Here is a 24,621-nt window from a genome sequence, read left to right as displayed (position 1 = left end):
TATCTCTAAAAAGCGCCAAAATATAAAGCAATGTATGGGATTTTTTCTTAAGTTGAAGCTTAATTATCTCTGAAAATTGCATGGTTACCCCCAATTTTCTTTTTAGATAACAAAAGCATTTGCTAAGTTCTGCCTTTTCCGTAAAGTTTTAAACCGCGCAAAAATATTCCTGCATTAGTATGCACCACCCATAGGAAACCCGAGTATCTCGCGATGCGCAGAACGTATGCGCAGTAACAATAGTAGGCACCGTCCTTAAACAAATTCTGTAGACCTCGTAGTCTTTTGAGGTGGCTTACTACAGTTTTCTGGGGTGAAAGAAGGCCTTAAGAAAAACTTAAGAAAAACGCCGAGAGGAATTTTCTTGGACATTTTTTCTAGTACAGTAAATACAAAAGAAATAATTTTGAGTCAGAAATTAAATTTCGAATGCTCAAAAAGTGTTAAATACAAAAGAATAAGTCTTAGTGGGGGCCTGGAAACTACACCTTTTAGAGTTGTCTGGCTCTAAATCTAGCCGTACGACCTCAATTCAAAATTTCAGGATTTGAAAAATGGGCAAAAATAAATATTTACGGAGAAGAACACGAAATTTTGTCAAGGAGAAATTTGGCAAATGACAAAATTGGGAAATTTTGCCTTATTTGTAAATTCCTAAAAAAATTTCTGACAGATTTTCTTTAAAAAATGTTCACGTTTCCGTTTTAGTGTTTTCTGTCAACAGCAAAAACTTGAACACAGGTTGTACGGCTAGATTTGGAGAAATTAAGCGAGAAAAAATAACTATTGCGACCTACGGTGAGAAGACCATTGCGCATGCTTGTTCTGGGAAAACCCTTGTTCCAGCGTGCGCGCGCGCTCCAACTGGTGAGTGCATGCTGCCGTCGTGTTCAAACATTTGGCGCAAAATCACAACTCTGCAAAGGCTTTTAATAAGGCTGTAAAGGAACGGCAACCATTAGACAACACGTTTTTTTCAGTTATCAAGCCCAAACACGATCTAGCTACTGTAAACACGCCTCTGAAACTGACCTGGAATACCAGGAAATTTTTCCGAGAGCCGCCATTTTGTTTTTGTGCTCGCGGGATTTCCTCAGCAAGCTCGCGTGATTTTCCTCACGTGCGATCTGCGATCCGCGATCATATGGAAACCAGCCTTAAGCCACCTTAAAAATCGGTTCAACGGAAATATCTCGTTCGCGTCTCAAGCAATACAAAAACCATATGCTCATTACACAAATCCATGTTTTGGGGTGTTTTGTAAATTTTTGGGTGATTTTTAGGTATATTTGGGAGGAGATAGTTTTTCTCAAAAGAGTAATAAAATTAAGAGAAGAAAGAAATATTGAAGATTTAGTGAAGTTTTAAAATTAGAATTTGCAGTTAATAATTAATAGACGGATACCAAGTTAGTCCACTAGAAACCCGGGGTGCTCTTGCGTGGGTATCAACTGTCTGTTAGTATTCCAAAAATATTCTTCTATCCATTCTTAAAACCTCTTCAAATTTCACTCAAATTTGGGTGTACCCCGCCTTAAGCTCTCGATGCACCGACAAAGTAGCTTGGAAATGAAATGCACCTATGCGATGGCCAAAACTGGAGCCGCTTCGTACGTATGAGTGAGACAAGTTTTCAGTATAAAACTGATCGAAATTGTTCCTGATTGTTCAGGGAGTGTGGTGAATGCATTTAGTTTCGGAAGTCCAAAGTCTGAAGTCTGAAGTCCCTTCTCTGCCGCGATAGATACGCTTGACCTGGCACGGCTGTAAAGATGTCTGAAGAACTCGTCGAAATAACGCCTGAATATTGGAAGAAACGCTGGATGGACAATAACATTGGGTGGCACAGAGCTTCAGTGCACAATTTCCTCGTAAAATATGTACACGAGCTAACAGGCGGAAGGTCGAACTTGCGAGTGTTTGTTCCTTTGTGCGGAAAAACTCTCGATATGTTGTGGTTAGCTAATCAAGGTCACAACGTTGTGGGAGTTGAAATGGCGAAGCAGCCGATTGAGAGTTTCTTTAAAGAAAACGACCTCACGTTTTCAGTGGAGAAAGTCAAATTAGCCGCGGCTGTCGATCCGGTCGATGTCTACACGTGCATCGAAAAGAAAATAATCATTTTTTGCTGTGATTTATTTCTTCTCTCAGAGGAAGATTTTGGTGTAAGATTCGATGCAATTTGGGATCGCAGTTCCTTGTCAGCTATGCAGCCTGCAGTCGATAACCGAGGCAAAAGATACACGAAAAAACTGCACTCGCTTCTTGCTGCTGATGGAAACTACATGTTGGAAACCTATTTATATTATGGGGTAGATCGTGGAAACAACACGCCGGCGAGCATCTCGGATGAGCTACTAAATGAAATTTACGAAGAGGACTTTATTCTAAAGGAACTGGAAGTGGAGCGGCTTAGAGTAGATCAGGAGTGGAAATGTTTCTATGACTTGAACTATCACGTGATGAAACCCAAGAAAAATTAAGTAAGGTTTGTTGAGTGTGGAGCCATGCTCGTTACTTAACGAGAGTTAGTCGCCCGACATTGACTGTATACATTTTTTTTTTCGATTATAAAGTTTAGATAATGTTGTAATTGTTTTCTTAAATTTGATTAATTTTAATTGTGTAGTTATTAGTAACTTAAGTATTTAAATAATTGTTCCTGAAAAACCCCATTGGGGAGGTAACAATAAAGTATGTATGTATGTATGTATACAATATGCGAGCCAGCGAGGCATGCGAGGGCAAGAAAAAAATATGCGAGGCATGCGAGGCATGAACAACCCCAACATAAAGTGCTAACCGCTCGGCTAACTGGGGAGCTATTTAAGCTAACCTGAGTGCTATTTAGACTAACTCCTGGGCTAACCGGAGTGCTCTTTAGGCTAACCGGAGTGATTTTTAGGCTAACCTGTGTGCGTCACACGTCTGCCTCGCATGCTTCGCTGGCTCGCAGATTGTGCATCCCCCCGACATTCAGTATCCATTTGTTGTTAGATAAAATTTGATATTTAACCGTCTTATTCGCAGTCTATTATATATTGCGCATGAAAACGGCAATACGTATTGATGGTTAGTCATAAGCCTATATCAGGGAATTGCCATTCATTCGTTCGCTTTCGGACAAGAACTTTAGTGTTATTTATTTCAGTTGCTCGGCGAGGACGCCTCGATTTAAGGAAGGACGAATGCTACGAGAGATTTCGCCTTTCGTTTCGTTTATTTATGATCGCGTGTATGAAGTCTTGCAAAACGTAAAATTTACAATGGGAGACTTGAGAAGCAGAAGCATATATGATGTAGCTTTTACCTTTTGCAAGGACTTCACGTAATCATGAATATTCACAGCACATGAATAGCCGTGAGATAGACCTGGCCAAGTAAGGGAGCCGGTTCATTATTTATGGGGAGGGGGGGGGGGGGCTGGTAAATGGGCAAACGGAACGTTTGGAACTTTTTGTACCCCTCCCCCACATGTAAACGTTTTTACCCCCCCCCCCCCATGATGCATTTATTATCAAACCATACTCTCATCCTCCACTTAGCGCTTTACTCGCCTGCCTTTTGCTTGCTCCACTAGCAGTAGAAGAAACTATTACGTATGTTAATGTACAGGTTGAAGTGATACAGAGTGTAATCACTAGTCCAGAAAATACCACAAGGCAGCCAAAGAGGGTGTTTGTGCAACTGGCAGACACAAAGTGGAGTGAGTAGGAGGCGGAAAGAGGCCAAGAGAAAGGCAAAACAGAGGAAAGAAAAGAGAAAAAGACTGTGCCAAGCTGCAGTTGTGGAGTCCTTGACTGGAGAAAGCGCAGAAGAAGTTATATTGCCACTGTCAGATGACATGATCTGGCTGCAAAACACTGACAGCCTTCACCCAACCGTTCTAGTGAAAGGCCTAGATCAACTTATTTCTGAAGGGCGGCCTATCTGTTGGTGCAGCAAGTGAAATCCAAACATATCTAACTAGCAAATCCATTGAATGGAACCCATTTGCTGTGTTAACTATTGGTGTGAGATTACATTTTGACATACTCTTTAGCGTTGTTGTATCTTATGGTTTGATTTACTGTGGTACAAGTACATTAAATGTCATGCGGTTCTGGAAGAATAAACCCCAAAACTAATGATATCAACCTTCAAACTTTTTTGTCGCCCCCCCCTCTTCCCCAGATCCAGAGTAAAACTTTTCTCCCATCCCCCCTAAATGGGGGAGTAAGCTTGGCTTCCCCCCCCCCTCCCATTTGCCAGCTCCCCCCCTCCCCATAAATAATGAACACTCCCTAAAATAAAACTCTTGTACGGATCGAGAAAGCGAATAACGACTGAAACTTGACCAAGATTCATCCTTCTTACCTAACACCATGCCAGTTTCGGTTCTTGAGCCTATAACTGGCGTGAATATCAAAAAGAATTCTCACTCTAACCGCTTATAATCTAAAAGAAAAATCTCTAGGGGTATTTTAATGATATCTCGATTTATGCAAAGTAGGAACTTTTTCATTTATCTGCGCTTTATTTTAACTGTTTTCAAACATGAATATCTTAAAATCAGAGACACCCATGGAATAAGCTCATATACAACGTTTTGCTATGAGGAAAGACCTTTATTCAGAAAAGAAAATTTATTTGTTTCTAAATTTTTATTCGTACATAGTTTTTTTTATCTATTTTATTATCAGTATTAGTTTAATGTATATGTATATTGTAGTTTTAGTACATTGTTGTGCTCAGGGCTCCCATTGATAACAGACAGCTTTTTGCATCTGAAAGGGCTACCCTGAGCGTTATAAATCAATAAAGGTTCTTCTTCTTCTTCTTCTTCTTCTTCTTCTTCTTCTTCTTCTTCTTCTTCTTCTTCTTCTTCTTCTTCTTCTTCTTCTTCTTCTTCTTTTTCTTCTTCTTCTTCTTCTTCTTCTTCTTCTTCTTCTTCTTCTTCTTCTTCTTCTTCTTCTTTTTCTTCTTCTTCTTCTTCTTCTTCTTCTTCTTCTTCTTCTTCTTCTTCTTCTTCTTCTTCTTCTTCTTCTTCTTCTTCCTCTTCTTTTTCTTCTATTGGTGAAAAATGCGGGAGTAAACAAAATACCGTTAATATTCAACATGACATGGCGAGTGTATACAATATGCGAGTCAGCGAGGCATGCGAGGCAGACCTGCGAGGCATGAACAACCCCCAACATAAATCAGTGCTAACCGTTAAGCTAACCGGGGAGCTATTTCAGCTAACCTGAGTGCTATTTAGGCTAACCGGAGTGCTTTTTAGGCTAATCGGACTGTTTTTTTAGGCTAACCTGAGTGCCTCGCACGTCTGCCTCGCTGGCTCGCAGATTGTTAAGACCCTGACATGGCAGGTCATGTTGAAAAATAATTTTTTTTATTTTTTCCATTTTTCTTTAAGATTGAGCAACCAAGAGTGTAAGTCATAAGACTATAGCAATCCAATGAAAAAATCCACTACCTACGTAGAGTAAACTGACCACTACTGAAGTATTGCTTCATACCAAGAGACTATGAGGTAAGAGAGCGAATCCCTGTGCCCCATGATAATTATTTTCAATCTTTTTTTTAGTTCGCGCCATGCTATTTTGGGAAATTATAATCCGCCATTGAGTTTGAAATTAAATGACGTCACTCTAACTGACCAATAAGATGTCGACATTAAAATAGCAACGCAAACAAAAATAGATTGAAAAAAATTTTCAGAGGACGTGGGGCATGTATGGGGGATTCGCTCTCTTACCTCATAGTCTCTTGTTCATACATACAAGCATGTAATCTAGTACCACGCTATTATCATTCAGGCATCAGAGCATTTGCAGTCCAAGAAATTTGCATTTTCAAGTTATCAGTTTTAGCTTTCCCACTCCCCCACTTCTATGGCAGTTATGGTTTTGTTGTAATTTATATGTATGTTTTTTTCTATTTCGTTTCTGTTTTTTGTACCGTATTTGTAATATTGTTGTACAGGTTTTTGATGGGCCTCTTGTTATCATAGTTTGTTTCTAGATTGTAATTAGAATTAGCCATTTTCCGTGTTCATGTTTGTGTAGAGTCCTAACACACATTCAAGTCGCGGATTAAACCGGATTACGAAAACGAATACAACAGCAAATAACCGCCATTGCAGCTTTCCCCCGTGGCATTCTCCTCAGTCTCTCCCATAATAGTCTACACGTATCCCGGCATACACTACAACCTCTCTTCCCCCAAGAACTGAGTCCTTGACAACTAACGAGATATAACACATCGATTTTGAACACGGCTCTAGATAAAGTGTTCAGCAAAATAGTGTCTGGTCAAACATAACTAATCCAGTTGTCCAACGCAACGTTTTCAACTCGCAACAATATTTCAAAGTGTTCTATTTTCCTTCACTTAACAACGTCCATAGACCTTGTTTTGCATAATGCGCATAATTTTGCCGAAAAACTTTGTAAAGGACTAATGAATGCGTGTTAATAAATGCGTGATTCACATATCATGCATATTTTTTGTAAAAGAATAAATAGGTCAGTACGTGCCTCGCTTCAAAAAGCAGAAGAGAAGGCAACCAGAGTTTTTGACAACGTAAAACACTAAACTTAATCGTTAATAAACTCAGTGTTTGTTCAAAAATCTGGCTAAAGTCGAAGTCTCTTCCGAAAGGGAAAACATATACCCAATTCAGACCTCGTAGTCTATTAAAGGGGAAGCGTGGGGTTTTTGCTATCTTTTGTTAAAAATGATGAAATAAGACCTTCAATCACCTGCCAAATAATTCTAGAATGACGAGAGGAACGAAATCAACTCAATTCTTGAAAGAAACAACTTGTGACCTGTTCTATCGCCTTTTGGAAACAAAAATGCGAGAACATGAAAAACATTAGCCTAATATTTTTCAAGTTTCAATCCAAACCGGCCTACTCTGTCTCTGGCCAGAGGCACTAATCGACAGTTTTATTGCACTGGGGTGATAATTTTTAACAAACTTGACAATTATTTCAGTTGTTGTTTCTGCTGACAGTCAAATATTTTGGGTTTTGAAATGACAGCAAATTTTCGTGATACTTCCCCTTTGTTGGAAACGAGTAGGGACTGGAACTAGTCAAATTCGTACGTGATCATTGTAATCAGATTTCTCGGATAGATTCTTGTTTTGAGTGTGACTCTCTAAGGAACTCTGGAACTATTACTTCTAAATGTAGCGGAATTTATCTTGTACGTCGGAAATAGCGGAATTCTTTCTCAAGGAATGTCATCATGTAATCTTCGAGTTTATCAAGTATTAAAGAGTTTGGTCGAATACAACATTTTGGTGCCGAGACCCGGGAGTGAAAGCAAGGAGAACAGAGCACGTGTTTTGTGACCTTCGTCATGTCGGATGTCAAAAAGAAAATTCTGGAGCGCTCAGGGTTCAGAGTTCACGTTCGTAAAGTTATGAACGATGTGAAGGAGTTAATCAACAACGGTGATGTGGAAAGCGTCCGACTGAAGCTGAAATCGCATCGCTTGATCAAGAAATCGCAGAATTATTGCAAGCCGACGCAATCGAAAAGGAAATCCTGGAGCGCTGCGATTTTAACGCGTCGTTACAAGAAACGATCTTATTGATAACCTCATGTTTGTCGTCTCCTAAGCAGGAAGCGAATGATGTCGAAGAAACGGTGACATTGCCATCGGCGAGTCCGCAAGGATCTCTCCCCGCTCAAAATGGCGCGAAGGGCACAAACAAGGCAAAGCTACCGAAGCTCACGTTACCTAAGTTTACAGGGGATGCTACAAAATGGACAACATTTTGGGACAGCTTTTCATCCGCAATTCACACGAGTGAGGATCTGAATGAAGTCGACAAATTTCAGTATTTGAAATCATTATTGGAGGGCGCTGCAGCCGAAACCATTTCTGGTTTACCTCTCACAAGCTCAAATTACAACCATGCGGTCGATCTCCTAAACAAGCGGTTCGGAAGCAAACAAGTTATCATATCTAAACACATCGAGATGTTAATGCAGCTACCAAAAGTGAGTGATACTGGTGATCTTAAACAACTGCGGCAATTGTTGGACAAAACAGAGTCGGCTGTTCGAAGTTTGCAAGGAATTGGAATTTCCATTGACACGTACGGAACATTCCTAACCCCAGTGATCATGGCGAAAATTCCTCAAGAGTTGCCTTTAATTTTGAGTCGTGGTATGAGCGACGAGTGGGACCTCGACACATTAATAAAGTCGTTTGCAGAGGAGTTACAGGTACGAGAAAGGTGTGCTCTCGGTCCAGTGACAGATCAGTCGAAAATGAGAGAAAAACGAGAGTTTGGATATGGATTACGGTTCGGTCAAAACAAGAGACCCCCCACGTCGTCGACACTTGTTTCATACAACGACAGACCTCAACAAAATAAGGAAATGTGGTGTACTTTCTGCAGTGGACCGCACCCTTCGGCGAGATGCGCTGTTGTTACGGAGCCAGAAGCGAAGAAAAGAATTCTCCGCCAAAAGGGGCGATGTTTTGGTTGTTTGAGGAGTGGTCATGTGAGCCGAGATTGCCAAGCGAGATGTTATCGTTGTGGCGGGAAACATCATGTATCGCTATGCGGCGTGCAAAACTCTTCACCACAATTCACGCAAGCAAGAAGAACCAATCAGGAACAAACTGTGAGTACAAATTTGTATTTCACTCAAGATGTTAAGAATAATTCTGTTTTGCTGCAAACTGCCATAGCCAGGGTCGGAAATCCTAATGGAGGAAATTCTTGCCATGTGAAGGTTTTATTTGATTCATGTTCTCAAAGGTCTTACATAAGTACACGGTTGAGGAGCAAGTTAGGCCTGCCCTCATTTGGAAGTGAAACTGTTCTGATTAAAACGTTTAGAAACAATGAAGCCTCGTTGAAGAAATGTGACATTGTTCAATTTGCACTGGAATGCCAAGATCAGTTGAAAGTGTTTGTCAATGCTTATGAAGTTGAACTGATTTGTGGACCCATAGCCAACCAGACCATTGAGATTGCACAGCAAAGTTACCCTCATCTACAAGGCTTACCTCTTGCTGACTATTCCCGTGGCGATGAAGATCTTGAAGTAGATATTATGATTGGTGCTGATTATTACTGGTCCATTGTCCAGAACCATGTGGTACGGGGGGAGTCGCATGGACCTGTAGCAGTTCGTACAAGGCTGGGTTATGTTTTGGGTGGTCCTATTAACATAGCAGGTGCATTGCAGAGCTCATCAAGTGTTAACATGGCGCATGTTATGAAGACAGAATGTCAAGTAGTTGAAGAAGACTTAAAGTCAGTTGATGTTTCTCTGAAAGAAGAACTGAACAAATTCTGGGACTATGATACTCTGGGAGTGAAGAATAGAGAAGAAGAATTCGATGAAGATTATCTTGCCAAAGTAAAGTTCAATGGTAGCCGTTATGAAGTTTCTCTTCCCTTTAAGGAAGAACATCCTACAATTCCAGACAACTACTTGGTAGCACAGAAACGCCTCAGCTCCTCATTAGCAAGATTGAAGTCCAAGCCTGACATTCTACAACAGTATGATGACGTCATTAAGGACCAACTGAACTCTGGTGTTATAGAATTAGTTGACAAGAGTCGTGATCAAGAAGTCATACCAGGAACTGTGCATTACATTCCTCATAAAGAAGTCGTGAAGGAAGACAGAACCACTACCAAACTACGAGTAGTGTATGATGCTAGTGCTAAATCTCAGAATGAACCAAGTCTGAATGACTGTCTGCTCCCTGGTCCAGCCTTAACACCTTTGATCTTTGACATTCTCCTACGATTTCGTCTCCACAGAGTTGCATTGATTGGTGACTTGGAGAAAGCATTTTTAAATGTTGAAGTGGATCCTGAACAGAGGAATTTGTTAAAGTGCCCATATCGGAAAATTTTTTATTTTCTTATCTGAATCTAAACATCACCGTATCAAGAAATGGTCCATTGTAGTGAATCAAATTCGTCTTCACAAGTCCAAACAAAAGCCTTTTGTTGTTTTATTGCGCTTAGGGAATTGTTCCGAGACTCGGCGAAGATGAATTTCACATCGTCACAAAATTGTCGGCGTGTCAAATTAGCGACACTAGGGGAGAGGGGTTTGGAAAGTTGCGGAAGGTTTACTATTATTGTTATTGACCCCAAGCAAGAAACCTGGAAATGCTAAATTATTTTATACGATTTTGGATAAGTTGATAATAGCGTGCAGCACAACGCCGCAAAACAGTGAAGCTTTTATCGATGGTTTCACTTCAGGTCAAGAGTTGTGAATTTCAAAACTAACTTGTTACTCGTAAAAAAAGGAAAGGAAAGAAAAGGATTCGTTTATGAAAACTCGCGCTTTGGATTGGAAAAATCACCGATTAGACCGTTTGATTGAAAAGGATCAATGTGGTTGTTGTCATTTAGTCTTAAAACAAAAGCATCGGTTGCTAGCGCGGCTCTTAAAGAAGAGGTGTTAGTTTAAAACCATCACGCTTTCACTCGCGACGCTTTCGCCAAATATGCAAATTTCGAACTCGTGCAGTCATCGGCTATTTCTGAATTTCCCTCGTGAATTTTGCTATTGTCATAACAGCGAGTTTGAATTTCCCTCCTGAATTAATAAGCCTTTGTTTGGCGCTAAAGCTATTGTTTCAAAATCTCCTTTTATGGCCGTATTTGCGACGTTAAACAAAGAGCATTGTCTTTGAATTTGATCAGCTTTTCTTAATACGACCCTAAGAACTTCAGTGAAAAAATTTTTCGATTTGCATGAAACGCAAATTTTTTATGAATTTTACAAATCTTTAAAATCCTATTTTATTGCGGTCCACCCGCCCCGCTGATGAGAATGCCGACAGGCTCACAATAGGGCCACGTGACATGGTCTGTGACGTACATTCAGGAACTCTCGAGTCTATGCACTCACTTGACCTTCAGTAAAGTACATTCGCGGCAGAAAGAAAATCGTCAGATTCACCGGTAGGAAGGAAAAACTTAGCTCCAAATAAGTATATTCCATGGCAGAAAACTTATCTGACACGGAAAGTGAGCAAACCGCTGAAGAAAGCAGCTAGGACGAATTTGAAAGCGTCGAAGTCGAGGCGATAGATGGCGTCCACGAGACAAGTAATACGTGTGAAGATGATGATACACTCGAACCGTACGCGGACGAGCCGATAGCAGACGAAGAATGGCTAAAAAGATATCGCAAGGAACAAGAGGAGAAGCGACGACTCGAGGAAGATTTAACGAAACGCTTGGAGAATAGAGTGCGTGTTAGTGGAGGGTAAAGTTCTCACCTTGCATTTTGCATACGCGCTCTTCATTATCATCTGTCAAAACTATGGCCAAGTACTCACAAACATTCGAACGAATTATTTTCCATGTAGATGTACTTGTGGTAACTGTAGCCGTGATCTGCTAGTAAATATCAGCGAGTGCTACTGCTGCAAGGAAGTCGAAGGCAATTGGGAAGCGCTGACTAGCGACATTGTTCTCGCGGAACTACAGGAAGGACACGTGTTGAACTGTGATAATAATAGCTTGTCTCGTTCTCTGAAATTTCGGCCGTAAATTTAATTGTAGGATGGAAGTTGTTAGCTTGTCCAATGAACACGTTAATTTCCTTTTTGCAACTGTCCCACAGTTTACAAAATCCATTGTATCTTTTAGGCGCATACGTCTTGCGAAATGTTCGAAGTCTAACAAGAGTTGGCGTCTAATGTAATTCGTGTCTGTCACCGGTGTCGGGACAAATTTGAGCCCTTTAGAAATAACGCTAACAGGCTGTCGCTAAGTTATTTGTTTGAAAAATTCTTCATGAATTTCTCGTGTTTTTCTCTTAGTATCTCAATCCATTTTTTTGCCAATTTTTTTCTGCGCTCTTTGCGCTTGTTATTTGTTTTGTGCCCTTTTTTATTTTGAACCCCCGTTGTGGTGGTTAGAATTTCAGAGATAAAGCTGTTATACTTTTCAACATTTTTATTGTTTGCAGAATTCTGCAACACATGTGTGTACAATATTTGTTTGAGCTCGTTGAATTCTTGCTGCAGTTTATCTACCTTATCTACATCGTGGTTTACAATGTTTTCTGTGTCCGCCGAGTGCGACCGTTCTCGCATCGATCTATTTACATCAGTGGTAGCATTTGTGCTAGTATTTTTTGAGAGCTTGGTCTCAACGAAACTTCGCGGATCTCACGATCTATGAGAATATATACCAAAACAAATAAAACTTGCGACTGAGTTAACAGTGAGGTCAAACTATAAACCTCAGAAGGTTACAACGTTTAGAATGTCACAAGCGGGTGTGAATATTCAGCATCGAAAGCTTACCATTCGCTTTTCCCTGCTCCTCTTCGAAGGTGTCTCTCGGTCTTCGTCTTCCTTTCGCTTAGCTGTTTTAAAGGATAAACACAAACGCGATGTCATCCTACTTCAGTTCACGTTTTAAGTTTAAACCTGACTTCATCAGCCTTGTGAAATCCTCGTCATTGAAGTGCATCGAGCACAAGGACAAGGTCTTTCCAGGCGCGCGTCCACATCTTCCTCCGCTCCAGCATAAAATCGATCCATTTCTTTCGCCTCCTCAGTCTTTGCGGGCATGTAGTGCCAAAGAAAGGAATCCTGTGCATGCTTATTCCATTTGCTTCGTCTTTGATGTTTCCACATCTCGCTGCAACACATCTTTCCGGCATTTTCGAGAAACGTGCAGAAATACCGCGACTTGTTTTCAGTGAGATCCAGAGAAAGGCTGAAGTCACGTGTTCCTGAATCTACGTCACAGCTCTTGCTAAACCGAGAGGAGACTAATGCGAATCCTGGGCCAAAATGGCGGCAAATTTGAACGTCTTATAAAATTCATAAAAAATTCGCGTTTTATGCAAATCGAAAAATTTTTTCACTGAAGTTCTTAGGGTGATGTTTAGATTCAGATAAGAAAATAAAAAATTTTCCGATATGGGCACTTTAAGGTTCTTGTGGATAAATGACATCAGTTCCTCGAATCCGGAAGTCATCATCCTTAGATTCACACGGCTTTTGTTTGGCCTTGTCTGTTCACCGTTCATTTTGAATGTAACCCTGAGAAATCACTTAAGCAAGTATGAGAACATTGATCCAGACTTTGTGAACACTGTTGTCAGAGCTTTGTATGTGGATGACTTTGCATCTGGAAAGGATTCGGTAAAGGACTGCTTCGAACTTTACGGAAAATTGAAGTTGCGATTCAGAGAAGGAGGTTTCAACATGCGAAAATGGGCATCGAACAGCGAAGAGCTAAATCAGTTGATTGAGAAGGAGGAAGCTAACCTGTCATCATCAACTCAGACACCTTCAGAAACCAGTCCTTCTTTGACAAAGTCTAGTGTTCCCGAAGAAGACCTCATCAAAGTGATGGGAGTTCCATGGGATAGGATAGAAGACAGCTTCAAGTTTGATCTCGCAACCTTTGCTACACAAGCATTGGATGGAACACTGACAAAGCGGAAACTGTTGAGCATCACTGCTCGATTTTATGATCCATTAGGCTTGCTGTCACCAATTATGTTGCCCTTGAAGTGTATGTTTCAAGAGATATGTCAGCTCAAGATTGGCTGGGATGAGGCCCTGCCAGAAGAGCTCTGTTTAAAGTGGAAAGAAGTAGCAGAAGACATGGTGAGAGTTTCAGTGATGAGTGTACCTCGCTGTGTCCTAGCTGGGATAGAAGCAGAAGATGTCAAGTCTATTCAACTACACGGTTTTGCAGACGCGAGTAAGATTGCTTATGGTGCAAACATCTACATTCGGGTGACAACCTCTAATGTCAGCTATTCGCAGCTGTTAGCCTCTAAAACTAGGGTAGCACCCTTGAAAGGAGAGACAATTCCTCGAATGGAATTGATGGCAGCATTGACTCTAGCAAACCTGATGACAGCTGTGTATAAGGCATTGGCTTGTACCATCAAGATTGATGCTGTGTTCAATTGGATTGATTCTCAGATTGTACGGTGGTGGATTAATGGAGAGTCAAAACAATTCAAGCAGTTTGTACAGAATCGAGTTACAAAGATTCGAAGTCTCTGGAGTAAAGAACATTGGGGATATTGCCCTTCTGAACTTAACCCAAGTGACATTGCCTCGCGAGGAGCCAAGAGTTTTGATCTTGTTTCTAATGATCTATGGTGGAAAGGAGCACCATTTCTAGAGAAGGAGAAGGATCAGTGGCCAAGCCCACCTAATTGTCCTGTTGGTGAAGGCACCCTCTCAGAAGAAACTTCAAAGAAATTGAAGAAAGAAGATGCAGATGGAATCTCACAAGTAATGAACGTATTGGTCCAAGCCCTTGAAAACATCTCTGAAGTCGTCCAACCAGAGAGATTTAGCAGTCTCAGCAAGCTTATCAGAGTAACTGCCCTCGTATTGAAGTTCATCAGACGGATTAAAAGAGTTCCAGAAATGCATTCAAATGTTAGTTCACAGGAAATGAATGCTGCAAAAATTCTCTGGTACAAAGACGTTCAAGGGAAACTTGATGAAAGGGAGAGATCAAGTTCGACTTGGGAACAGTTAGGAGTCTTTAAAGATGAAGATGGAGTATTGCGATGCAAGGGAAGGATTCAGAATTCTTCACTTCCATACTCAGCCAAGTTTCCAATCCTGTTACCGAGAAAGCAGCACTTCACAAGATTAGTAATTGCACAAAGTCATGAAAACGTGAAACACAATGGGGTTGGAGAAACTCTCACTGAAACTCGGTCACAGTTCTGGATAATCAAAGGACGACAAGCTGTCAAGGATGTACTCTCTAAGTGCATTACATGTAAGAAGATACAAGGGAGAGCTTTCAGTAGCCCACCTCCTCCTCCATTACCTTCATTTCGAGTCTCAGATGATCTGGCCTTCTCCAAAGTTGGTGTAGACTTTGCTGGCCCCCTTTATGTTAAGAATATCTAAAAGTCCAAGGGAGACATGTTCAAGTGTTACATTGCTCTAATTACATGTGCAAGTACCAGAGCTGTGCACCTTGAACTCACACCCGATTTGACCGCCAAGTCATTTCTAAGAGTGCTTAAACGTTTCTTTGGAAGACGAGGGATACCCAACCTGTTCATCTCAGATAACGGGAAAACTTTTAAAGATTCAGAAGTTCAGAAGTTCGTTCTTAACAAGAACATTGACTGGAATTTCAATGTGCCCACTGCAAGCTGGTGGGGCGGTTTTTTCGAAATCTGCGTCAAACTTGTGAAAAGGTGTCTGAAGAAAGTACTGGGAAATGCAAAGCTTAGTTATGAAGAACTGGAATCAGCCCTGATTGAAACTGAAGGAGTGTTAAATTCCAGGCCGTTAACCTATGTGTACAATGAGTTGTCAGAAGCTCCACTAACACCTTCTCATCTCGTAATTGGTCGACGTCTCTTGGAGCAACCTTCTGCTACCAGTGTACCTCTGAGCACTCTAGCCCGACGGGAACGATACTTGGAGAGTCTTCTCACCCACTTCAGAAATCGATGGAGGAAAGAATACCTGACTGGCATCAGAGAGTATCAGAAACTTAAAGGAGAACCGAGAAGAACGATCCAAATTGGTGACCTTGTGCACATATATGCAGACAAAACACCTAGACAGCAGTGGAGAATGGGGAAAGTAGAGAAGCTGTTGCGAGGAAGAGACAACGTTGTTCGCTCCGCCGAAGTGGCGACGGTAGACAAATCTCTACGCAGGATTTGCATCAAGCGTCCAATTCAGAAACTCTATCCTCTTGAAGTTAATGTGTTTGATGAAGGAGCAGCTGATATGGGAGCTGTCCAGTGTCACACAGCAAGGAACATTTGTGTAGTCAGAGATGAAGATATTCCAATTGTGGTTACTGCATCTTAATTTTCAGATCTAAAACTTTGAACATTGGACTGAGTTTAAACAGTTATCTTTACAGTTTCGCCTCGTGATTGACTCCGTCAATCAGGGGGGAGTGTGTTGGAAACGAGTAGGGACTGGAACTAGTCAAATTCGTACGTGATCATTGTAATCAGATTTCTCGGATAGATTCTTGTTTTGAGTGTGACTCTCTAAGGAACTCTGGAACTATTACTTCTAAATGTAGCGGAATTTATCTTGTACGTCGGAAATAGCGGAATTCTTTCTCAAGGAATGTCATCATGTAATCTTCGAGTTTATCAAGTATTAAAGAGTTTGGTCGAATACAACACCCTTTAAGTACTCTGGCGGCTTCCTTTCCCTGACTCGTCTTTCTTGATGTTCTGTTATCGGCTCCCAGTATTGTTCGGTAGGGTCCTCTTCACTGACTTGTTCATCTCCAATTGTGTCCTCTCTCAAGTATTTCTTAACATCTGACACATTTCTCCTCAGATTGACTCCTTCAGGAGACGATATTATAACTTCGTTCCCATGTTTCTTGCTAAACGTGTATGGAACATCTCCAAAGGTAGTTGAGAGCTTGTTCTCTTTCCTTTGTTTCAACAGCACTAGATCACCAGCCTAGGCCGGGTACGGTCAGTTTCTCAAGCTCTTCTTTTTTCATCAGCATAGTCAGTCCTGTTCTGTTTCATCTCTGCATCCTTGTCCCTTGCTTCACTGTCAGCATACCTTGAGTTCCCCAGCTCAGGAATCTTTGATCTGATCCCGCCCTGCTTAAACAGGAGTATGGCTGGTGTAACTCCAGTCCGGCTATGAGGTGTCGTCCTGTAGGCTGTTAAGAATTTTCGCAGCTCGGTCCAAACATTCTTCTTTTCAGCTTTAGCAATCTTAAGGGCCTTAAGTCCAAAATATGAGTAATTTTATGGTTTTAGCGGAAATCCCTCTCTTCCCCCCCACCCCCACCCCAACTCACACACACACCGGGTGATAGGGTTAAGCTCTTGATGCACCGATATAGTAGCTTGGAAATGAAATGCACTTATGCCGTGGCCAATACTGGAGCCGCTTCGTACGTATGAGTGAGACACGTTTTCAGTATAAAAGTGAACGAAATTGTTCAGTAAGTGTGATGAACGCATTTAGTTTCGGAAGTCCAAAGTCTGAAGTCTGAGGTCCCTTCTCTGTCACGACAGGTACGCTTGATCTAGCACGGCTGTAACATCATGTCTGAAGAGCTCGTCGAAATAACGCCTGAATATTGGAAGAAACGCTGGATGGACAATAACATTGGGTGGCACAGAGATAAAGTGCACAATTTCCTCGTAAAGTATGTTCACGAGCTAACTGGTGGAAGGTCGAACTTGCGAGTGTTTGTTCCTTTGTGTGGAAAATCTCGCGATATGTTGTGGTTAGCTGAACAAGGTCACAACGTTGTAGGAGTTGAAGTGGTGAAGCAGCCGATTGAGAGTTTCTTTGAAGAAAACGACCTCACGTTTTCAGTGGAGAAAGTCAAATTAGTCGCGGCTGTCGACCCGGTCGATGTCTACAAGTGCGTCGAGAAGAAAATAATCATCTTCTGTTGTGATTTATTTCTTCTCTCAGGGGAAGACGTTGATGGAAGGTTCGATGCAATTTGGGATCGCGGCTCCTTGTCTGCTATGCAGCCTGCAGTCGATAACCGAGGCAAAAGATACGCAAAAAAAATACATTCGCTTCTGGCTGCCGATGGAAAGTACATGTTGGAAACCCATTTGTATTATGGGGTAGATCGTGGAAAGAGCACGCCGGCGAGCATCTCGGACGAGCTACTGAATGAAATTTACGAAGAGGACTTTATTCTAAAGGAACTGGAAGTGGAGCGGCTTAGAGTAGATCAGGAGTGGAACTGTTTCTATGACTTGAACTGTCACTTGATAAAACCCAAGAAAAATTAATCTAAGGTTCGTTTAGTGTGGAGCCATGCGCGTTACGTAACGAGAGTTAGTTGCCGGACATTCAGTATCAAATTGTTGCAAGATTAATATTAGATTTTATATTTAACCGTCTTATTCGCATTCTATTATATATGGCACATGAAAACAGTAATACGTATTGATGGTTAGTCATAAGCCTATATCAGGGAATTGCCATTCATTCGTTCGCTTTCGGACAAAAACTTTAGTGTTATTTATTTTGCTCGGCGAGGACGCCTCGATTTAAGGAAGGACGAATGCTACGAGAGATTTCGCCTTTCGTTTCGTTTATTTATTATTGCATGCATGAAGCTTCAAAACGTAAAATTTACAATGGAAGACTTAAGAAGCAGGAGCATATATTTGTGTAACTTTTCCCTTTTGCACGACTTCACGTAATCATAAATATTCACACCACGTGAATAGCCGTGAAATAGACCTGGCTAAGTAAAATAAAACTCTTGTTCGGATTGAGAAAGCGAAGATTCATCCTTGTTACCTAACACCAGTTTCGGTTCTTGAGCCTAAAACTGAACTGGCGTGAATATCAAAAAGAATTCTTACTCTAACCGCTTATAATTTAACAGAAAAATCTGTGGGGGTATTCTAAGGATAGACTCGATTTATGCATAGTAGGAACTTTTTCATTCCGCTCTGCGCTTTATTTTAATTGTTTTCAAACATGAGTATCTTAAAATCGGAGACACCCATGAAGCTCAATATGCGTTTAGAATGTTTTGCTATGAGGAAAGACCTTTATACAGAAAAGAAAAAGTGTCAAGTTTTATTTTGCAAGAGATGTTGGTGAAAAATGCGGGAGTAAACAAAATACTATTAATATTCAACATGACATGGCGAGTGTATACAATATGCGAGTCAGCGAGGCATGAACAACCCCCAACATAAATGCTAACTTGAGTGCTATTTAGGCTAATCGGAGTGCTTTTTATGTTAACCGGACTGTTTTTTTAGGCTAACCTGAGTGCCTCGTGCCTAGTTAGGTAGATAGATAGTTAGTTGATAATGATAATCTAAGTAGCTGATGGAAAAACCGTGTATAAATAAAGTTATCCTATCCTATCCTATCCTCGTACGTCTGCCTCGCATGGCTCGCTGGCTCGCACATTGTCAAGACCCTGACATGGCATGTCATGTTGAATATTATTTTTTTTTTTCTATTTTTTTAGCGATTGAGCAACCAAGCTTGTAAGTCATAAGACTATAGCAATCCAATAAAAAAATCCACTATACGTAGAGTAAAATCACTATGAAGTAAGGCTTCATACCAATTCCGTCAGACTGGGTTCTTGGAGGCGGTCACCATGTTTGTGTTTTCGACCTCTTTAGGTCATATGAATGTATCGTTTATCATTATCTGCTTGTTAAATTCTCAACAATTGGATTACATTCGATTTGAAGGGAGAAAAGACGCTGCACTAAATCGCGCGTGCCTCACGCTACGTCCGCGCATGCCCTCCTCTCCCAAGCATGTAATCTTGTACTAGAATTGGCTCACGCTAATATCATTCAGGCATCAGAGCATTTGCAGTCCAAGAAATTCACATTTTCAAGTTATCATTTTTAGGTTTCCCACTCCCCCACTTCCATGGCAGTTATGGTTTTGTTGTAATTTATATATATGTTTTTTTGTATTTCGTTCCTGTTTTTTGTACCGTATTTGTAATATTGTTGTACAGGTTTTTGATGGGCCTCTTGTTATAATAGTTTGTTTCTAGATTGTTATTAGAATTAGTCATTTTCCGTGTTTATGTATGTGTAGAGTCCTAAAACACATTCAAGTCACGGATTAAACCGGATTACGAAAACGAATAAAACAGCAAATAACCGCCATTGCAGCTTTCCCCCGTGGCGTTCTCCTCTGTCTCTCCCATAATAGTCTACACGTATCCCGGCATACACTACAACCCCTCTTCCCCTAAGAACTGAGTCCTTGACAACTAACGAGATATAACACATCGATTTTGAACACGGCTCTAGATAAAGTGTTCAGCAAAATATTGTCTGGTCAAACATAACTAATCCAGTTGTTCAACGCAACGTTTTCAACTCGCAACAAGTCACAGATATATTTCAAAGTGTTCTATTTCCCTTCACTTAACAACATCCATAGACCTCGTAGTCTTTTAAGTACTCTGGCGGCCTCCTTTCCCTGACTGGTCTTCCTGATGTTCTGTTATCCTCCCAGTGTTGTTCGCGATCGGTAGGGTTCTCTTCACTGACTTGTTCATCTCCAGTGGTGTCCCGGCTCTCAAGTATTTCTTAACATCTGACACATTTCTCCTCAGATTGACTCCTTCAGGAGACGATATTATAACTTTGTTCCCATGTTTCTTGCTAACCGTGTATGGAACATCTCCAAAGGAAGTTGAGAGCTAATCTCGTAGCCAGATCCCAGTTGGTTCGGGAATGTCGAAATGTGTGACCGTGAGAGATCTGGGTACGAGATTAGTTGAGAGCTTGTTCTCTTTCCTTTGTTTCAACAGCAACAGATCACCAGGTGCTAGATACGGTCAGTTTCTCAAGCTCTCCTTTTCTGATCAGCATAGTGAATCCTGTTCTGCTTCATCTCTGCATCCTTGTCCCTTGCTTCACTGTCAGCATACCTTGAGTTCCCCAGCTCAGGAATGTTTGATCTGATTTCCCCGCTGAACAGGAGTTTGGCTGGTGTAACTCCAGTACGGCTATGAGGTGTCGTCCTGTAGGCTGTGAAGAATTTTCGCAGCTCAGTCCAAACATTCTTCTTTTCAGCTTTAGCAATCTTAAGGGCCTTAAGTCCAAAATATGAGTAATTTTATGGTTTTAGCGGAAATCCCTCTCTTCCCCCCCCCCCCCCCCCCCCACACACACACACACACACCGGATGATAGGGTTAAGCTCTTGATGCACCGATATAGAACCTTGGAGATGAAATGCACTTATGCCGTGGCCAATACTGGAGCCGTTTCGTACGTATGAGTGAGACACGTTTTCAGTATAAAAGTGAACGAAATTGTTCAGTAAGTGTGATGAACGCATTCAGTTTCGGAAGTCCAAAGTCTGAAGTCTGAAGTCCCTTCTCTGTCACGACAGGTACGCTTGACCTGGCACGGCTGTAGAGATGTCTGAAGAGCTCGTCGAAATAACGCCTGAATATTGGAAGAAACGCTGGATGGACAATAACATTGGGTGGCACAGAGCTACAGTGCACAATTTCCTTGTAAAGTATGTTCATGAGCTAACAGGCGGAAGGTCAAACTTACGAGTGTTCGTTCCTTTGTGCGGAAAATCTCTCGATATGTTGTGGTTAGCTGATCAAGGTCACAACGTTGTTGGAGTTGAAGTGGCGAAGCAGCCGATTGAGAGTTTCTTTGAAGAAAACGACCTCACGTTTTCAGTGGAGAAAGTCAAATTAGTCGCGGCTGTCGATCCGGTCGACGTCTACAAGTGCGTCGAGAAGAAAATAGCCATATTCTGCTGTGATTTATTTCTTCTCTCAGAGGAAGACGTTGATGGAAGGTTCGATGCAATTTGGGATCGCGGTTCGTTGTCTGCTATGCAGCCTGCAGTCGATAACCGAGGCAAAAGATACACGAAAAAATTGCATTCGCTTCTGGCTGCCGATGGAAACTACATGTTGGAAAGCCATTTATATTATGGGGTAGATCGTGGAAGGAGCCTGCCGGCGAGCTTCTCGGACGAGCTACGGAATGAAATTTACGAAGAGGACTTTATTCTAAAGGAACTGGAAGTGGAGCGTCTTGGAGTAGATCAGGAGTGGAAATGTTGCTTTGACTTGAATTATCACTTGATAAAACCGAAGAAAACATAAGGTTCGTTGCCGGTATGGAGCCATGAACGTTACGTAATGAGAGTTAGCCCTCCTGCAGACTTCTCCGATTTCCTGTTCTGTTTTTAGGACTGAGACGTCTGCATGTGGTATAAAGGGAGGTCGACCACATGGCGCGCTTTTTTTTTTTTTGTCAGAATTCAACATTGCAAATCGTGCATCGTTTGCACAGCAGTTAGACGTTTCTAAATCAAGCGACGTTTACACAAATCGAACGGTGTGTACTCACAATGACCGGCATGTTTGCGTTACTTTCTCGAACTAAGTTTTCATGAATATTCAGGAATATTTCATTTGAAGAATCTTGGACAGCTCCGCTTTTTAATAGGGCCGCCAAGGGCGCGCCCAATTCTTGTGTTAACCTTTGTTTCATCGTTCTTTCTTTTATTTCGTGATTGTCCCAGTATTACCACGCTAGTTCAAACGGCACTCTTTACCTCGAATGACTTCCGGCCGGTACTTTAATACGATCGAATAAAATGGAAAAATTTATCTTCGCATCGTCGCAATATTAGTGTTTTCACAGTGTTTACTAGTTAGTATTACTACTTAAGGTCAATGTTCTAATGCCATTTGTGGAGAAACTAGCCTGCGTGGCAGGCGCGTGGAAAATATATAGGGCGAGATGAAAAGTGAGGGAGCGCGAGGGAGGCAGACACGCGAGTCTTTCTCTCGCGCTCGTGTCTCGCACGCCCTATATTTTTCAAACGCCTGTCACGTAGGGCAGGAGAAAAATTGCCCAAGCCATGCTAAAGAATGGAAAACAGAAAACATCCGAGGAAAATTTGGACCGAGAACTGTGGATCAGGGTCTATGGACTTCCTATGGACTGTGGAATGTGGACAAGCCGGCTATTCAACGCAGAGAGGAAAAAGGTGAGCAAACTACATCGCCAGGTGATTAGCTCAGCTGCTTCATCACTTGTGCGGTTGAGTTTTCGTGAGGTTATCGCCTCGCGAGGCAGTGAGGAAAATATCTGTCCTGTTTGACGATTGAGATTTCGCCTTGCGAGGCGAAATTCTCACAAAAACTCAACTACACACTTGAGGAAACTGCTGAGCTGATTGCCTCGCCTGGCCTCGCGTTTTCTCGCAAGGCAGATTGCCCAGCTCTTTCCTCAAGTGTGCGGCAGGCTTAAGGGGGTGGGGGTAGGGAGTAGGAGGGGAAAGATTAGGATAATATCCGAGTTTGGCTGAGGGATAGCTGATAATTTTTGTTTATAAAGGACGCCACGGTACATATGTACTACCTTGAAATTCAAGCGTTGCACTTTGTAAAAGGGGTTCAGAAAAGAGACTGTTTGAGGATATAAATGAAGTGAAACATAATTTAAGCCTATTTGAAAGGCCTTTCAAAGAGAACAAGAATAGCAGTTTCTCTTTTTGAAAAACCTTTCCAGAGATATTCAACTTTTTGTTCAAAAACTACAGACGTCATGAATCGTCTCAACAAGGCAAGATAAATCACTTATTTACGCTAGCAATGAATCCAGATACAATCTGATTATAGGCTTCAAGGCTTTCCGACTGTTGCTGGGTATAAAAGCTCGTCTCTAACTCCAGATAGCACAAACGATATGTGCATTCAACAGGAGTATACTTCTCTCGAACAGCGCGAAATCAATTCTCCACTAGGCTCGAGGATTCAAACATCTTGAGATATTCCGAAATTGCCAAAGACCAATTCTCATCGGTTTTTTCCCCCCCGATTTTAATTCAGTTTCTGAATTATTCACTTCTAAAGGCTACACTTGTAGATGTGAGTCACATTTACATGCTATTACGCAATGGAAAGTGGTACACCAATATATATGGGCGACTGGAACTGGGTGACGTCACGTGACAACGGGTACAAGACGCGTATGCCGGTCTGGACGAACTATCTTCCGGCCAATGTCGATGTCGTTGTCTTCAATAAACATTTGCAGCCAAATTTCACTCTTAAAGTATTTTAATAATGAGCTAGAAACTAGCTGGACTAAACGGGTTTAACTTAACGCTACCAAAGTACAGTGCACTGTCACGCTCACTCAGTGAGCTGCGTATGGCGTTCAAATTCGTCCAAAATATTTAAACAGCTTTGGTCGCCTGAAAGGTCCAGAAGGTCGCCATGGTTACCGAACTTAGCGAGCCTTGATTCCATGCTTTCTCGGTCCGCCGCGTCCGGACGACCAAGGGATCTCGCGGGCGGCCTCAAATTCGTGAAATACCCCCGCCATCCTTTTCAATTCCATCACGCAAGTAAACTTGCCATAAAATTACCCCCTCATCTTTCTCTCCCTACTCCCAACATTTCTTTTTCTTCCTCGATCCTCCCTCCTTTTATGAACTATTCTACCCCCTCCCTATTCTGTTTCCCTCCTCTCCTTATGGTTTTATACAGCGATCAATAGCACTAGCATTTTGATGTTGTCTCCTTCGGCAGGGAAAACGATAATAAACAGCAAGAAATTGTAATCTCTGAGCTTCTCTGTTTGGCTGTTTGGAACTGAGGCAAAAACTAGAACATTCCGCAGACCGTTAAAGTGGCTATGAAGCGAAAATTGTCTTTAGGTAGTTATAAAATTTACCCTTTCAAACACGGGATTTCAAAGTTTGAGATTACTGGGGTAAAAATTGCCGATTTTGTGAGCGCTCAAAGTTGGGCTATTTTGCCTTCAAAAATGGTATTCGAATCGCGCGGCCAAAATGCCAGGTGACAATAACTGCTGACGTCACGTTGGTGTCAAGAATTGCAATTCATCACGGCGGAAGAGAAGAAAGATAAGCGATAGCGAGAGCGATATTGCGTTGCTGGCAGTGTCCGTAACAAAGAGAGTTGCCAGAATCGATCGTTCACAGAATCGCTAGACATGTTTTCTCTTTCTACAATCCTTTTCGGCGGCAAGAACGGAATGAAGGTAAACAAACTTTTGGCACCAACGTGACGTCACAACTTGGAATTCAGCATAAAACTCGACCCAGTCCTCTGACCATTTTTGAAAGCAAAACAGCCCAGCTTTGA

General features: G+C 41.7%; 3 protein-coding genes and 1 long non-coding RNA gene across 5 annotated transcripts in view; 3 read left to right on the top strand and 1 right to left on the bottom strand.

Annotated features, from left to right (window-relative positions):
- LOC146473364 (uncharacterized) overlaps positions 1 to 19,950 on the bottom strand; it is a 32,174-nt gene extending 12,224 nt beyond the window's left edge. The window contains exons 1-2 of the long non-coding RNA XR_014866428.1: positions 18,750 to 19,950; positions 4,654 to 5,288 (exon numbers count right to left, since the gene is read on the bottom strand). This is a non-coding gene — a long non-coding RNA (uncharacterized LOC146473364). The remainder of the gene's footprint in view (positions 1 to 4,653; positions 5,289 to 18,749) is intronic.
- On the top strand, positions 1,524 to 22,261 carry LOC146473362 (uncharacterized). Of its 2 annotated transcripts, none has more exons than XM_085118592.1 (2): positions 1,524 to 2,488; positions 21,602 to 22,261. In XM_085118592.1, the coding sequence occupies exon 1, from the start codon at positions 1,773 to 1,775 to the stop codon at positions 2,481 to 2,483; it is 711 nt and encodes a 236-aa protein (XP_084974718.1). In that variant the 5' UTR covers positions 1,524 to 1,772; the 3' UTR covers positions 2,484 to 2,488; positions 21,602 to 22,261. The 2 variants fall into 2 exon arrangements, with proteins under 2 accessions (XP_084974718.1, XP_084974719.1); XM_085118593.1 differs by lacking the exon at positions 21,602 to 22,261 and adding an exon at positions 3,616 to 4,816 and having other exon boundaries at positions 1,738 to 2,483.
- Positions 17,028 to 18,249, top strand: LOC146473365 (putative thiopurine S-methyltransferase). The gene has a single exon (XM_085118594.1). It carries the CDS (start codon positions 17,043 to 17,045, stop codon positions 17,751 to 17,753), a length of 711 nt encoding a protein of 236 aa, XP_084974720.1. The 5' UTR covers positions 17,028 to 17,042; the 3' UTR covers positions 17,754 to 18,249.
- On the top strand, positions 20,756 to 21,604 carry LOC146473363 (putative thiopurine S-methyltransferase). Its single transcript, XM_085118591.1, has one exon. It carries the CDS (start codon positions 20,890 to 20,892, stop codon positions 21,598 to 21,600), a length of 711 nt encoding a protein of 236 aa, XP_084974717.1. The 5' UTR covers positions 20,756 to 20,889; the 3' UTR covers positions 21,601 to 21,604.
- Positions 22,262 to 24,621: the final 2,360 nt, after the last annotated feature.

Source organism: Pavona decussata, unplaced genomic scaffold, assembly GCF_977016875.1.
Source record: "Pavona decussata unplaced genomic scaffold, jaPavDecu1.1 SCAFFOLD_94, whole genome shotgun sequence".
NCBI classification, from domain to species: Eukaryota; Metazoa; Cnidaria; class Anthozoa; order Scleractinia; family Agariciidae; genus Pavona; species Pavona decussata.
This window is presented reverse-complemented; position numbering and strand designations above follow the sequence as displayed.

What these genes read in the sequence shown, in the direction of transcription:
- LOC146473365 (XM_085118594.1), top strand. Translation starts at nt 17,043, where the DNA reads ATGTCTGAAGAGCTCGTCGAAATAACGCCTGAATATTGGAAGAAACGC.
- LOC146473363 (XM_085118591.1), top strand. Translation starts at nt 20,890, where the DNA reads ATGTCTGAAGAGCTCGTCGAAATAACGCCTGAATATTGGAAGAAACGC.
- LOC146473362 (XM_085118592.1), top strand. Translation starts at nt 1,773, where the DNA reads ATGTCTGAAGAACTCGTCGAAATAACGCCTGAATATTGGAAGAAACGC.